Genomic DNA, 16,968 nt, shown 5'->3' with positions numbered 1-16,968 from the left:
TGGAAGAAGGAAAGTAAAAACCCTATCTAGAGAGGCTATAGGGAAAAGCTAACTGTATGTGAGAAGTCTACAGTAATTACAACAGAAGTATTCCATTGTCTTATATGAAGTTCCAGGAATGAAGGAGCAGGCAAATTAGAAGTTTCTTGCTAGTAAGAACACAAAAAATTGAATGAATTACATAAATATTTCGGGGAGTACAGAAACTCAGACCTCTTTCTTAAGACTCAAAATGCTCTCTGGTTACAAAAGAGAAGACTGCATTGCATCCATAGTATGCAATGATACTAAAGTGATTTTTTTTTAAAGGCATAAATCCCTAAGAAAAGAGAAAATAGGACAGAATACAACACAGCCAAAAAACTGGGGAGCTGAAAAGCAAAGGATTAAGGTCAATATATAGTGCTTACAATTTAAAAATCAAGAAGTAACAGTAAAATCAATTATTTAAAAATGAAAAAATACCCAGAAAATCAGCTGAAAGATTTAAAAGTAGACATCCTTAAAGAACAGAAAATGAGAATACAATCGGAGAATGTTTAACAATTCGGTAGCTATTCAGTTCACCTGACTCTTCAAATGATGTACACGTAACTTTTAAGAAAACTAAAACATTCCTATCAAAAGAATGTAAGGTACTTAGGTGTTTTCTTCTTTCTGTAACTGAATGGTTTCCAAGTCTTCTTCAATGAACATCACAGAAGACACTGTCTTAGAGAAGAATGAAACTCAACCATTCTCTTCCACCAAACATAAAGTCAAAATGGATTAAAAATCTAAATTTGAGACCTGAAACAATAAAAATCCTAGAAGAGATCCAAGGCAGTAATTTCTCTGCTATCAGCTGTAGCAATGTTTTTCTAGATAGGCCTCTGGAAGGAAGGGAAATAATAGTTAAAAAAAACCCTACTGGAGCTACATCAAAATAAAAAGCCTCTGCACAATGTCAGAAACAATCAACAAAACTGAAAGGCAACCTATGAGAGAATGGGAAAAGATACTTGCAAATGACATATCTGATAAAGGATTAGTATCCAACATACATAAAGAACTTATAAAATTCAACACCTCCCAAAAACAATTAAAAGATGGCCAAAAGACATAAACAGACATTTCTCCAAAGAAGATATCCAGATGGTCAATAGACACATAAACGGTGCTCACCATCACTTATCATCAGGGAAATGCAAATCAAAATTATAGTGAGACACACCTGTCAGAATGGCTTAAGTCAATAACACAAGAAACAACGGGTGTTGACAAAGATGTGGTAAAAGAGGAAGCCTCTTGCACTGCTGGTGAAAATGTGAACTAGGGACAGTCACTGTAGAAAGGAATATGGAGGTTCCTCAATAAGTTAAAAATGTAACTATACTTCTGCATCCCCAAAATACAACTATCCTACAATCCAGCAACTGTAACTCTGGATACTTACCCAAAGAATACAAAGACACTAATTCAAAGGGATACATGTACTTTGATATAGCAGCATTATTTAATAACAGCCAAATTATAGAAATAGTCCAAGTGTCCACTGACCGACAAATGTATAAAGATGTGCTGTATATACACATAGACACACAGACAATGAAGTATTACTCAGTTATAAAAAAGAATGAAATCCCTGGCGATTCACAGACCTGTACCCCTGGGGCTAATAATACATTATATGTTAATAAAAAATAAATAAATAAATTTAAAAAATAAAAAAGAATGAAATCTTGCAATTTGCAATGACATGGGTAGAACTAGAGAGTATTGTGCAGAGCAATTAAGTCAGATGAAGACAAATACCCTATGACTTCACTCATATGTGGAACTGAAGAAACAAAACAAATGAGCAAAGGGAAAAAAAAAGAAAGAGGTAAACCAAGAGACAGACTTATAATGTAGAGAACAAACTGATGGTTATCAGATGGGAGGTGGGTGGGTAGGTGGATGGATGAAGTAGGTGATGGGGATTAAAGAGTGCACTTGTCTTTATGAGCACTGGGTAATGTATGGAAGTGCTGAATCACCACATTGTACACCAGAAACTAATATTACACTGTATGTTAACGAATCTAAATGAAACTGTAGGAAAAAAAAAGACACTGTCTTAGTTGTCTAAACCAACTACCTAACCTCTTTCCATTCTAACTGATCCTGATTTTTACCACTGACCAAATGGCATATGGAACCATGACTGATTTAATTCAATCAAGATAACGGTTTCCTCAACAGGGATTAGCTTACAAATGGGTAAGTGACAATTCCGGCTAAGACACATGAGGGCAAGAGTGCTCAGAGAGAGTGGTGCATGTTAGGAGTCGGGTGGGCATGGAGGGTGAGGGTTGAGGCAGGGATATATTTTTAGAAGGTTATCCCATGATTTTTAAGAATGTCATAAGAAAGGTACTATTCTTTTTGGCCTTTGGACATCCTTTTTAGAGGCCATGAAGTTTGTGGTTGCTGCAGACATCCTGGTGTCACACCATGAAGAAAAGGCTTAAGGAAAAAAGCCAACATACTAGGATACTAGAAGAGAAATATGAAAAGAAGTTGTGTGCCTGAGTTTCTGAATAAATTAAACCTAAAACCTCCATACTGCTAGATTTCTTGAAAAGAAAGTAAATGTTCATATTTCCCAAGTTATTCATGTTTTACTTGCAGCCAAACACAACCTGACATGTATGTATTACTTTCATAATCAGAAAGAAAAAAAAAAACCAAGTTTCACCCTGTGTCACTGAGTGACACAAGCTAAAACATACTAAAACAGTTCAAAAATCTTGTAACTAACTGATGCATACTACTTGAAAATGCGAAAGTGCAGTTCAAGTATTCCAAACATTTAGTTTAAGTAACTCTTCTGTTGAAACTTGCCAAACTTCTCTTTAATCAGGGGCAAAGGAATGTACCTTAGCTCTTGTCCTGTGCCCTCAAGCAAAGCTCTATGATTTAAAATTTTCATCTTCTGACCTAAAGTTTAATATTAAAATACTTAGAGGGAATTCTTCATAAAGGTCTTTAATATCCTCAGATCTCTGTCAAATGAAAGATACATAAATAAGGACTCTTTTTAAAAGTTCTTTCCAAACTCACTGATTTTACCTTAAAAATACATAAAATTATCTTTATATGCTACATAATACTACTTTATATTTTTAAACTTAAATACTTAATATAAAAAGTAATATGGGGGTGCCTGGGTGGCTCAGTGGGTTAAGTCTCTGCCTTTGGCTCAGGTCATGATCTTGGGGTTCTGGGATTGAGCCCCACATCGGGCTCTCTGCTCAGCGGGGAGCCTGCTTACCCCCCTCTCTCTGCCTGCTGCTCTTCCTACTTGTGATCTCTCTCTCTGTCAAATAAATAAATAAAATCTTAAAATAAATAAATAAATAAATAAATAAAAATATGGTAACATATACCATCTCTCAATAAACTAGAGTCATCAGGCCAAATGTGGTCCAGCAACTTATGTTTGATGGCCTGTGAGATAAGAATGGTTTTTATGTTTTTAAAAGGTTATTAAGAGTGAAAAAGAAGAGAGGTTCCTGTGTGGCTCAGTAAGTTAAGTGTCTGCTTTCTGCTCAGGTCATGATCTCAGGGTCCTGGAATTGAGCCCAGCATCAGGCACCCTGTTCAGCGAGGAGTCTGCTTCTCCCTCTCTCTCAGCCCCTACCCTACGTGTGCTCTCTCAAATAAATAAATAAAAATCTTAAAACACAAAACAAAACAAAAAACTGGGGTGCCTGGGTGGCTCAGATGATTAAGTGTCTGCCTTCAGCTCAGGTTGTGATCCTAGGGTTTTAGGATTAAGCTGTACATTGGGCTCCCTGCTTGAGAGGGAGCCTGCTTCTCCCTCTCCCTCTGCTGTTGCCCGCTTGTGCTCTCTCACTCTCTCTGTCAAAAAAATAAATGAAATCTCTAAAACAAACAAACAAACAAACAAACAAACAAAAAAACTTAAAAAGAAAAGGAACACCACCTGGCTGGCTCAGGTGGAAGAACATGTGACTCTTGATCTCAGAGCCCTGAGTTTGAGCCCCATATTGGGTGCAGAGATTACTTAAATTAAAAAAAAAAAATTTTTTTTAATTAAAAAAAAGAAAAGAAAAAAGAGAAAAGGAGCAGATGAAGGAAGAGGCAAAAGAAAACCTGAGAGAGACTGTATATAGCCCACAAAAACCTAAAATAGTTACTAACTGGTCCTTTACAGAGAAAGTCTGCTGACCTCTGATATAGGCTATTAAAATATTTATATGTGGGGCACCCGGGTGGCTCAGTTGGTTAACCATCTGACTCCTGGTTTCAGCTTAGGTCACGATCTCCTGATCATGGGATCGTCATGGGATCAAGCCCCAAGCTGGGCTCTGTACTTAGTGAGGAATCTGCTTCAGATTCTCCTTCTCTCCCTCTCTGTCCTTCTCCATGCACATGCACGCGCTTGCACTCGTTCTCATAAATTCTTTAAAATATTTATATATAACATGTTTAATGTTATAATAGTTCTCACTGTACATTAAATAGATTACGTATTTTAAATATGTATATACTTTTACACTTTTTTTAAAAAAAAATATAAGCACCTGGGATCTAAGAGCCCAACATTAACACATCTCCTCTAATTTGGTTTTTAAATAAACAGTATAAAAACACTAATATGGGGTGTCTGGGTGGCTCAGTCAGTTAAGCACCTGCCTTATGATCCCAGGGTCCTAGGATCAAGCCCTGCATCAGGCTCCCTGCTCAGTGGGGAGTCTGCTTCTCCCTCTCCCTCTGCTACTCCACTCCACTCGTGCTCAGTCGCTATCTTGTTAACTCACTATCTCTCTCTCTCTCTCTCTCTCAAATAAATGAATAAAATCTTTAAAAAATACTAATATTGGGGGAGCCTGGGTGGCTCAGTGGGTTAAAGCCTCTGCCTTCAGCTCAAGGGTCCTGGGATGGAGCCCCACATCAGGCTCTCTGCTCAGCAGGGAGCCTGCTTCCTCCTCTCTTTCTCTGCCTGCCTCTCTGCCTACTTGTGATCTCTGTCAAATAAATAAATAAAATCTTAAAAAAAAATACTAATATTGGGGTGACCGGGTGGCTCAGTCAGTTAAGCATATGCCTTCAGCTCAGGTCATGATCTCAGGGTCCCGGGATCAAGCCCTGTGACCAGCTCCCTGCTCAGCGGGGAGTCTGTTTCTTTCTCACCTGCTGCCCCCCACTTATGTGCGGTTGCTCTCTCTGCCTCAAATGAATAAATAAAATCTTTTAAGAAAACAACAACAGTAATATTTCACCCTAAACATGAATGTGATATTAAGAAGACTGATTTAAAAAGTAATATATGTTCATTTGGAAAACAAAGCAAATAGGTCCTCAGAAAGAAAACAATGAAAAACCAACTTGAATTCTGCCAACCTAGAAATAGAAATTTAATGAACTTTCATTCCAAGTTTATGGATAATCTTGTATCCCACTTTTTTTAACCTAAAAGTCAATCCTGAGAATTTTCTTGTAGCATTATTCTTTAAAAACAAGTTTTCAGGGGCGCCTGGGTGGCTCAGTGGGTTAAAACCTCTGCCTTCAGCTCAGGTCATGATCCCAGGATCCTGGGATCGAGCCCCACATCAGGATCTCTGCTCAGCAGGGAGCCTGCTTCCCTCTCTCTCTCTGCCTGCCTCACTGCCTACTTGTGATCTGTCTCTCTGTCAAATAAATAAATAAAATCTTTAAAAAAAAAAAAAGTTTTCAATAGCAGCAAAATGCCATTGAAAATTTAGATTGTTCCCTTTTCACTATTATAAGGGGTGCTATACTAAGCATCCTTATAGCTCTTATTTGCATACAACCATAATTCCCTTATGATAAATTCTTAGAAGCAGATTATTGGATAAAAGAATAAACTGAAGGATTCCAGAATTAGGTCCTCATACTGCAAAAGAGCTTCACTGAACCTATCCACCATCTTTTCATACAGGTATGGTTCATTCATGATCCTTACAGAATCATTAAGGACAATAAAAGAATACTGAAAATATCCATTTTACCTTTGCCTTTGTGGGATATAAAATACTTCAAAGAAGTTTACTAAATCTATTTACAATACCGTCTAGGCATATATATGTTTGCTTAATCTATCTACAATACTGTCTAGGCATATATATTTCTGTAGTTCCTTCAAAGAAAACATACTACACTGCCCAATTATCTACGACTAGGGTATGTTTTAGCACTCAAGACTAATAGCACCCTATTAAAACAAACAACAAAACACCATCAAAACTGATGGCAAGGGCGCCTGGGTGGCATAGTCGTTAATGGCTGCCTTCGGCTCAGGTCATGATCCCAGGGTCCTAGGATCGAGGCTCACATCGGGCTCCCTGCTCAGCAGGAAGCCTGCTTCTCCCTCTTCCCATGCTTGTGTTCTCTCCGTATGTGTCTCTCTGCCAAATAAATAAATCTTTAAAAAACAAAACAAACCCCCCCCCAAATTTGATGGCAACGTCTCCTTCTCAAAGTTACCTCATCTGCACTGCTTTGTTTGCTCCTTCCCCAAATGTTGGGACATGCCCCTTTTCACAAACCAAATGCCATCATTTCAGACTTATCAAATATATGTATACATGAAAATTGGTTATCAGATGCTCTAAAATGACCCTACTTATGAGAAGGAAAGAGATACATGTGAACATGAGTTCTGGGCTAAACCTTACACATCTACATAGTCTCCAGAGACCCTCAAGATACAACACACAGTCTCCTACCTAACAAAGATAACCTTGTTTTTGTAACTAGAACTCTCTGCAAATTCAAATTTAAAACAATTCTGCTTTGCTTCAGTACTGCCACACCAGAGCTCACAATGGGTTTAAATGCCCAACGTATTTGGCAAGAAGATAGTAATTTTATATACTCAACATCAAAAGACAAAAATCACATTCTCCCAGCTCCCCAAGAACACCCTGCACATGGGTAGCTCTCCTCTCCATATGTTACTCCTCAAGAAGTCACTTCAAAGCTAGTCTCTCAGTTTACTATATATATATTGGTCAGGCTGGTGAAAGAAACTGGCTCAAGAATGAACAGAATGGGGGTGCCTGGGTGGCTCAGTGGGTTAAGCCTCTGCCTTAGGCTCAGGTCATGATATCAGGGTCCTGGGATCGAGGCCCGCATTAGGCTCCCTACAAGGGAGCCTGCTTCCCCGCCCGCCGACTGCCTGCCTCTCTGCCTACTTGTGATATCTCTCTCAGTCAAATAAATAAATAAAAATCTAAAAAAAAAAAAAAAAAAAAAAAGGAACGAACAGAATGCAGCCAACATAGCTCTCAAATCTGGACACTTTAACAACCCACTATTCTCTAAACGTCAGAATGAGAAAAGATTAAGGGGCATCATACTAATAAGAAACAATGTCTGAGGTCTTGCTGTTTAAGACTTCCTTCACCATCTTGAACACATAATAGGGCTGAAAATGGGGGCAGCCCTCAGTCGGCTTAGAGTCCAACTCTATAGATTTCAGCTCAGGTCATGATCTCAGGGTCCTGGGATCAATCCCTGCATGGGGCAGGGCACTGGGCACGGAGTCTGCTTGAGATTCTCTCTTCCCCTCTGTCCCTCCCCACAATTCATGCTCACTTGCTCACTCACTCACTAAATAAACAAACAAACAAACAAACAAATAGGACTGAAAATGTTTTCTCTCAAAAAAGTTGTTTGAGGAGCAGGGATTCCAGATGTTAAGTCAACTGTGTGTATTTTTATTTTGGTTCTACCACTTACTAACTGTATGATCTTGGCTGGTTTACTCTTAAGTTTTATTTATTTATTTATTTATTTATTTATTTATTTATTAAGATAGATTTTTTTCTTTTAAGATTTTATTGATTTTTTTTGACAGAGAGACACACGGAGAGAGAGAACACAAGTAGGGGGAGTGAGGTGGGAGAAGCAGGCTCCCCAATGAGCAGAGAGCCTGACACCAGGCTGGATTCTAGGACCCTAGGATCATGACCTGAACCGAAGGTACACGCTTAACAACTGAGCCACCCAGCCGCCCCTACTCTTAAGTTTTAAACTTTCATTTTCTCATCTGTACACACAGAATTTCACATGCACTTTATACAGTTATTTAAGATTAAATGAGATCATATATGAAAATGCTCTAGCACAAGTAACACTCAGTATTTATTAAATGAATGAGTGGAAAGAGAATATACTCAGTTAAAGGAGCAAATTAAAGACAGTCACCTGTAACAAATCTCTGTATACATGTTTATCTAAAAGTGTTTGCCACTATATACAAAATATAGCGATACATGTCTCTTATTCTAATAAATTCCTCCTTTGAATTCTGCCTTCATCCCAAGCTATTTTCACTTATTGACTATAAATACCTGCTAAACCATGTAATAACCATAAAAAAAAAAAATCAAATATTTGCTTGGGAACAACCTGTCAGTACAAACACATTTATGTGGAGCATTATGGAAGTACAAAGCATGAGCTGCTTCTTGACCTTCAAATATATTAATAAGAATCTGCTAATACCCATTTTTTTACAACTTGATTTTCTAATCTATAAAACAGAAGGCAGCAAGAAAATGCTGAATACAGTGTTTTTAGAGTTGGCACCTGCCTACTTTAAAAACTTACTGAGAAATGCTGAAGTAATTCATCTTTTTCCTCCTCAATGAATGCCCCAACTGACAGTGCTTTAGGGCGGTGGTCCACCACCATGTGATTCAGTGAGCCCCTTCCTCTTCCTCCACGGCCTCTGCCTCTTCCTCGACCTTGAGAGGACATGGTCTTTCCTCGACCCACAGGTAAAATACCTAATCGTGCAGCCTGAATAACAAAAGGTAGAATATAATACACATTGTCAGACTGAACCTTGGAAAACAGAGATAGAAAAAAGTATTATCTGAGGCGTTACCCATAGTGGGTAGCTCCTCTTAAATCTCACCTCAACCTGTAATTGACTGAGTTTTTTCCGTAACTCTGTTGTGTCTTCTCCTGAGGATAGCCTCTTGTGAAGGTCCAGTTCAGTATCTAATAGTTCTTTCTGAGCCTTTGGAAAAATTAAGAGTAAAAATGTATTTGTTTAAAAAAAATGTTAGATAACATCTAAGATCTTATTCAGAATATTATACTTACAGGATGACACATCTCTTTTGGCAAAATGAGAATAAGAGGATGCAATAAACCTGAGTGTTTTAGGGAAGGTTAACTGTACAAAAACACACAGAGTATACTGATACCAGTAAAAAATAATAAGCAGTATTACTGCTTAAGATGGCCTAAAATTCAGACCTTGGAAACAGTCAGCTGAGAAGAGGGAGCTGAGACTAATTTTCTAATAGTAAAGAGTCATGAATGAAACACAGGCAAAATAGATTACATAGGAAATACTCATTAATGATACAAACATAAATAATAGCTACATAATGCTTCCAGATTTGAACCCTACAACTATTGTCATTCTCTTTTTGGTATGAGGGACAAACTATCTGTCTTTAGATGGAGTGACTGTGAGAGAATTTCTTTCCCCTTACATATACTCTCTAATTTTTTAAATGTGTATATGTTGGGCGCCTGGGTGGCTCAGTGGGTTAAGCCGCTGCCTTCGGCTCAGGTCGTGGTCTCAGGGTCCTGGGATCGAGTCCCGCATCGGGTCCTCTGCTCAGCGGAGATCCTGCTTCCCTCTCTCTCTCTCTGCCTGCCTCTCCATCTACTTGTGATCTCTCTCTGTCAAATAAATAAATAAAATCTTTAAAAAAAAAAAAATAAAAAAAAATGTGTATATGTTCCTTCTATAACTGGGGGACATTTCAATAAAAATATTTTATTGTATTTTTTCAAAATAATGTTGATGAAATACTTTATATCCCTCTAGTAATAAAGAGCCACAATTTCAAATCCATTATAATACTGTACATAAAAATTTGCATTCTATATATCTGATAAATTTTTTATTCCGAGTTCCTAAAGGGCCAGAAATGAATCTAAAACTCCACTCAGGGATGCGGTATAATAGAACCACTGTGTACAGCAAGTATTCTCCTAGGGTAAGGAACAAATGGCAATTAATAAAATAAGACTTACATGGATCTAGAACTTCTGATTAATCTTTTCAACAGAATACCACATTTTTACCCATATAAAGCCGATGATACCTTTTGAATATTAAAAGAGATAGTTCCATTGTGCTGTAATATTAGAAAAACAATTCATGTAACAGGAAAACACACTTTTTTCTTGCCATCACTCTAACAATTTCATCTTCAGGAAAGGGAGCCAAAAATCCAGTTAAAAAACACATCTTTGGGGCGCCTGGGTGGCTCAATGGCCCTGGGACCATGACCTGCCTTCGGCTCAGGTCATGGTCCCAGGGTCCTGGGATCGAGCCCCGTGTCGAGCTCTCTGCTCGGCAGGGAGCCTGCTTCCTCCTCTCTCTCTGCCTGCCTCTCTGCCTACTTGTGATCTCTGTCGGATAAATAAATAAAATCTTTAAAAAAACAAAAAACAAAAAACAACAAACCCCACATCTTTGTTTAAAGAGGGTATTAGCACCTCTTTCAAAGAGAGTACACAGAATATATAGAAACATTAAAAAAAAAAAAAAAACTGTCACTGGGGCGCCTGGGTGGCTCAGTGGGTTGAAGCCTCTGCTTTCAGCTCAGGTCATGATCCCAGGGTCCTGGGATGGAGCCCCACATCGGGCTCTCTGCTCAGCGGGGAGCCTGCTTCCCTCCTCTCTCTCTCTCTGTCTACTTGTCAGCTCTGTCAAATAAATAAATAAAATCTTAAAAAAAAAACAAAACCTGTCACTCTAATTGTCTCCCTATTAGACTATTAGCTACCTAAGGCTTCCAGTGTATTTTCAAAGGCCAAGCATGTAACAGATGTTCGACAGTACTATGCTGAATGGAAAATACAAATAGATACCTCTGTTTTTGTCTTTACTTTAGATGGTGTGGAGACTGCAGAAGATGTTTTTAATTCATCTTTCAACTGTGAGATCTTTTCACCAAGCTCTTTCAAAGTCTTCATTATATTTGCTCTCTCTTCTGGTTTCATGTTTTTGTTCTTTTCTAGCTTAGATATTAGCATCTATAAAATAAACAGAAAAAAGTAAAACTATGCTTAGTAAATTTTCATATAAATAACGCCTTATAAACTTTACGATGAGGGATATCTCTGTAAAATCCATTGTATCCATCAATTCCAGCAGGCAAATAATGAGCTCATCTCACCTTCTGGCATTCTATTTGTTTTTCTAGCACTTCTTGCCTCTTTTTCCTCATGTCTTGTTGTAGCTTCAATGCTTCCTATATGAAAAGATTAAAAGAATCAGTAATGGGTAACAAAATTTGCCAACATTTGCATACATCTGATAAAAGACCAACTCAATTCTTCCAGGTCATCCCTATGCTGTTCAAGAAAAATTTTGCTCCTAATCAAAAAACAGCTGAAACCAGAAATGAAACCTTTAAATATATTTTCTGTATGAGAGTTTATATTTATAACTGTACTTGAAAAAATATTTAAAATGCTGAACACTGTATCTATGACATTTACATTCACTTGAATAATGTAAATGTATTTATGAAGAAAAACAAGATCTGTTTTCGTTTGCCAATGTAAAAAGCCAATCTTTATTTTCCAAGTTTCACGTTTAAAAAATGTGAGATGAAGCTAGAGGACAGAAATCATAGCAAATTCTATGGATCTTTGCCAGGAAAAAATTGCCTCTCACCCCTCTCTATTAATCAAATCTCCAATTATGCTGGGATAATACATATAAATATCTATTTTATTTGAAAAACTCATACGAGTTTAAAATCTAAAAACATAAAGCAACTCAGAACTGAGTCATATGAGTAACAACGACATAAATGTTTTACTTTATGTGAAATATTTTCTAACTTACAAAGCAAGAGAGGAATTAAAAGAGGAAATAATGAAATAAAACTGCTTCTTTACCTTGTAGGAAAAAAACAAAACAGGACAACTCAGTGTTCTTTATTTCTAAATGAAAAGAATTCTTTCCTTGTGATTCATGCAGCCAGTGAAAGAAAGGCAACAGCAAAATATTTTTTGTCTCTTCTTTTTTTCAAATATACACTACATCCAGAAGCAGCTAAATAAACATTTTAATGTAGTTCCATAACAACATGAACTATTCAAATGTGTTAACATAATCACTTAGGAATTCAACGGGTCATTTCCTCTTAAGGAAATTAGAATCAAGGCTGTTACCTGCTTCTTTTTAAGAACTTCTTGAACATCATGAGATTTAGACCCTGAACAAAGTTTTGAAGGTGTCTTTAAGTTTGAGGAGCTGTAAATCATTTTTGGATGGCCTGGAGCTGAAAATATCTATGAAACACAAATATAATTAAATTAAATTTTAGAAATGCTTTCAAGTAATTTTTTAGAAAGTCTGCATGTATTTTTTTTTTTTTTAGGAGTTAAAACTTTTTTTACATTTAAAAACTTCACTTATGAATTTTTTATGTATACATAAATTCAACTGTCACTCAAATATAAAAACAAAAATTAATTTTAGCAATAATGTGTTTTGGGATGCAATCACATTATTCCTCTTCTCCTTATATTTTTTTTAATTGAGAGAAAAAGAACTGTAGCCCCTTATTATCTAGGAGCAGGCCAACTACTCTGGGTGAGGCCTTACTCCCCTGTTAAACAAAAACACTTTCACAGAGTACCAACCTCCAACAAGGCCACTCTCGGGACCAGGATGGGTCAAGACAAAAACAAGACCACTCCACAATCACGACTGAACCGACACAAAAGAGAGGAATACTAACTAAACAATAAAAACAAATAAAGATCTCTCTAACCTAACAGGAATGACTGCAGCTTCTTTACCAATTACAGCTTTAGCCTCATTCTAGTTTTCCCTCCTTCTAGGTTAAGACTAACTGAGACATCTAATCACAGAATTACTCCTGTTTCCTTAAACCCTCCTCCAAACCCCCAGCACAGGATTAAAGTACTTTGTAAACATAATCTTATTGTATTTAATAAAATGCTACATGAATTTATAATCAAACATAAGACAAGTAGTTAGTTCACAGATCTGAGCAAAGTAGTGGTCATCTCTACTGTGCTAGTTTTGGTTATTTAGATTCCTTTCCCCTTCTGAACAGACCACTGTCCAGTTAGTCTTCCCTTAAGGCACAGAACTACATGGTATAATACAATCTTTCTGGTTCAAGTCTTTCCTAACATACACTCCTTTTAATTATTAATTATTAATTAAATATATAAGGGACAAAGAATATAATATCAAGAAATTCACAGAAACTTCAATTGTGTAAATATCATTAAATATTCATAACCATATATAAAACTTCTCTCCATCATACTTCTCTCAAGAGTTAACTGTTGTTATTAACTATTAATTAATTATTTATTATTAATTGAATATATGATATAAGGAACAAAGAATGTAATATTGAGAAATTCACAGAAACTTCAACTGTGTAAATAATATCATTAACTATTCATAACCATATACAAAACTTCTCTCAATCACACAGTAGTCAACTATCCTCAAAATTAAGCTACTTTAACTATACAAGAGTCTCTAAAGTACTGCAGGAACCCTACATGGCTGAAATTCATGTTATTATTTATTAAAATAAAAATGGCAACACCTCCAATTTATTAAGCACTATAGTACATATTAAAAACTCCCCTTCCATGCTTTACTAACACGAAACTTTTCAACTCCCACAGCAACTCAATTTATTGAAAACATGACCATGTTTTAACAACATGAAAATTTTCAATCCCCACAGCAACTCAATTTATTAAAAAGGAAACCAATGCTCCCGAGTTATCTAATACACCAGTAAAAGGCAGGTCAAGTCAGTCAGGGCTGTCTGACTTCCAAATCTGTAACTGTCTTTGTTTTGATATCTTTTTATAGGAATTTTTAAAACAAAAGAGTTATATTACCAATGTGATGTATCCATCACTAAGCACCACCGATTATCAGGACATAAAATACAGTAGTTTCCCCTTATTCACAGTTGGGCTTTCCATGCTTTCAGTTACGTGAGGTCAACTATAGTCTGGAAACAGATGAACCTCTGACTCATCAGGTCATCAGTAGCCTAACACTACGTCACAATGCCTGTATCGTTCACCTCACTTTAACCTCAACATATAGGCATTTTATCACCTCACACCATCACATGAACAAGTACTAGTATAGTACAATATTTTGAGAGCAACCTCTCTTTTATTAAAGTATACTGTTATAATTGTTCCACCTTATTATCGTTGTTATTCATTTCATTGTGCCTAATTTATATATTAAACTTTATTATGGGTAGAAATATACAGAAAAAACATTAGGATTTGTTACTTTCTATGGTGTCAGGCATCCACTGGGGGTCTTGGAAAGTATCCCCTGCAGCTAAGGGGAGACTATTATAATCTTATTTTACTTAAATCCCCAACTCCACATTCATACCGAAACACCGCATTGTTTTATCTATAAATATTTCAGTTGTATCATTAAAAAATAAGTACCTCTTTTTTAAACATAACCACAATACCATCATCACACTTAAAAAACAGTAACTCCTTAATATGATTAGATATTCACATCCTAAGATTGTATTATAATTTTCTAAACATTTTTTCCCATTAAGGTCCATCTACTGACACTGGTTATATCTCTTTTTTTTTTTTTTTTAAAGATTTTATTTATTTGAGAGAGAGAGAGATCACAAGTGGGCAGAGAGGCAAGCAGAGAGAGAGAGAGGAGGAAGCAGGCTCCCTGCAGAGCAGAGAGCCCGATGTGGGATTTGATCCCAGGACCCTGAGATCATGACCTGAGCTGAAGGCAGGGGCTTAACCCACTGAGCCACCCAGGTGCCCCTGGTTATATCTCCTTTTTTTTTTTTTTTTTTTTTAAAGATTTTATTTATTTATTTGAAACAGAGAGAGAGATCACAAGTATGCAGAGAGGCAGGCATAGAGAGAGAGAGGAGAAAGCAGGCTCCCCGCTGAGCAGAGAGCCCGATGCGGGCCTCGATCCCAGGACCCTGAGATCATGACCTGAGCCGAAGGCAGAGGCTTAACCCACTGAGCCACCCAGGCGCCCTGGTTATATCTCTTTTAAGTCTCCTGTAAAACTGTTTCATTTCCCATCTCTTTTTCTTGCAAAGTGTTAAAGAAAGCACGTCACTCATCCTGCAGTATTCACCACAGAATTACTATAATACTCTGGTTAAGACATTCTGCTATCCTATGAATGTCCTTTAAATCAGTGAGGAACAGATTACAGCCTTTATGACAATTTCTCATTCTTTGACAGGATTCTAGAAATCTCTCACAACTTCATTTTCTGGATGGATAAAATATTCTAGGATCATCTAGAATACTGTCAGCCCTAGATCTGGGGATAGCCATTTCTTCAAGAACCCCTGGCTCTGAGTGCTTGGGAGGGGGCAGGGGGTTATCACCCTTGGAATGATTATTATTTCCAGATCTTTTCAGTGAGCAGAATTAAGCAATGTTCTAGAGTTTTTTTATTGCTTGTTTTTTAAGATAAAACAGTACCTGAATTTGTATCAATACAGTTGATCCTTGAATAACTCAGGAGTTAAGGGGTGCTGACGCCCCACCCCACAGCCAAAAATCCACATATTTAACTTCTGACTCCCCCCAAAACTTAATAGCCTACTGTTGACCAGAAGGCTTATTGAGAACATGAACAATTAACACATACTTTGTATGTTACATACTGTATTCTTATGATAATAAATTAAAGAAAACATTTAGAAAATTGTAAGAGAAAATACATTTACAGTCTTTACTGTAATTATTTTAAAAATTCATGTTTAAAAGAGCCCAGACGTCCATCAATAGATGAACGGATAAAGATGTGTGTGTGGGGGGGGTGTGTATATACACTCAGCCATCAAACAGAATGAAATCTTATGGGACACCTGGGTGATTCAGTTGGCTAAGCATTTGCCTTTGGCTTAGGCATGATCTCAGGGTCCTGGGATTGAGCCATCCCTAGGGCTCCTTAATTGGCGGGGAGCCTACATCTTCCTCTCGTCCCTGCTCGTGTTCTCCTTCTCCCTCAAATAATAAATAAAATCTTCAAATAAAATAAAATAAACTTATCTGAATAAATTTAAAAACATAATCGTGTACCAGAAAAGAATTCTTAAAAAAAAAAATGAAATCTTGTCATTTGAAACAATAGGATAGAACTAGAATGTATTATGCTAAGCAAAATATAAGTGAGATAAAGATAAATACCATATGATTTTACTCATATGTGAACATAAGGGAAGTGAAGGAAAAATAAAATATTATAAAAACGAAGAAGGAGATAAATCGTCTGGGTGCCTCAGTGGGTTTAGCCTCTGCCTTTGGCTCAGGTCATGATCCCACTGAGCCTGGGATCGAACCCTGCATCGGGCTCTCTGCTCAGCGAGGAGCCTGCTTCCCTCTCTCTCTGCCTGCCTCTCTGACTACCTGTGATCTCTCTGTCAAATAAATAAGATAAAATAAAAAAACAAGGGAGAGACTCTTAACTACAGAGAACAAACTGAGGGTGGCTTGGGGGGGGCAACAGGGTGATGGGCATTAAGAAGGGCACTTGATGTAATGAGCCCTGGGTCTTCTATGCAACTAATGAATCACTAAATTCTACCCCCAAATTAATAATAAACTACATGTTAACTAACTTAATTTAAATAAAACCATAAACAGATAAGTATATAGAAAAGTAAATACTAAAGTTCCATGTTCAGGCGGACCTGGCACAATTCAAATCCAAGTTGTTCAAGGATCAACCATAGTTTCAATTCAAAGCAGGACTACAGTGTTTTTACTTAACCTCATCTACCATATACTCCTTTTCAACCACATTAAAAATCTCAGTTGTCAGTGACAACAATATAATTCATTTGATTTAACCTACAATGCTCACAAACCAGC

At 37.0% G+C, this 16,968-nt stretch overlaps 1 protein-coding gene across 5 annotated transcripts in view; it reads right to left on the bottom strand.

The window, feature by feature from the left end:
* RBM27 (RNA binding motif protein 27) overlaps positions 1 to 16,968 on the bottom strand; it is a 78,009-nt gene that overhangs the window by 10,965 nt on the left and 50,076 nt on the right. For 4 of the 5 annotated variants that reach the window (XM_047730046.1, XM_047730041.1, XM_047730045.1 and 1 more), the window contains 5 exons: positions 12,232 to 12,351; positions 11,226 to 11,300; positions 10,918 to 11,082; positions 8,936 to 9,040; positions 8,626 to 8,817 (listed from right to left, as the gene is read on the bottom strand). In XM_047730046.1, coding sequence (XP_047586002.1) covers positions 8,626 to 8,817; positions 8,936 to 9,040; positions 10,918 to 11,082; positions 11,226 to 11,300; positions 12,232 to 12,351 — 657 coding nt within the window. The remainder of the gene's footprint in view (positions 1 to 8,625; positions 8,818 to 8,935; positions 9,041 to 10,917; positions 11,083 to 11,225; positions 11,301 to 12,231; positions 12,352 to 16,968) is intronic. The other variant, XM_047730044.1, reaches the window with a different exon arrangement.

Source organism: Lutra lutra, chromosome 5, assembly GCF_902655055.1.
Source record: "Lutra lutra chromosome 5, mLutLut1.2, whole genome shotgun sequence".
Taxonomy (NCBI): domain Eukaryota; kingdom Metazoa; phylum Chordata; class Mammalia; order Carnivora; family Mustelidae; genus Lutra; species Lutra lutra.
Note: the sequence above shows the minus strand (reverse complement) of the source record. Positions and strands in the feature narration are given on the sequence as shown.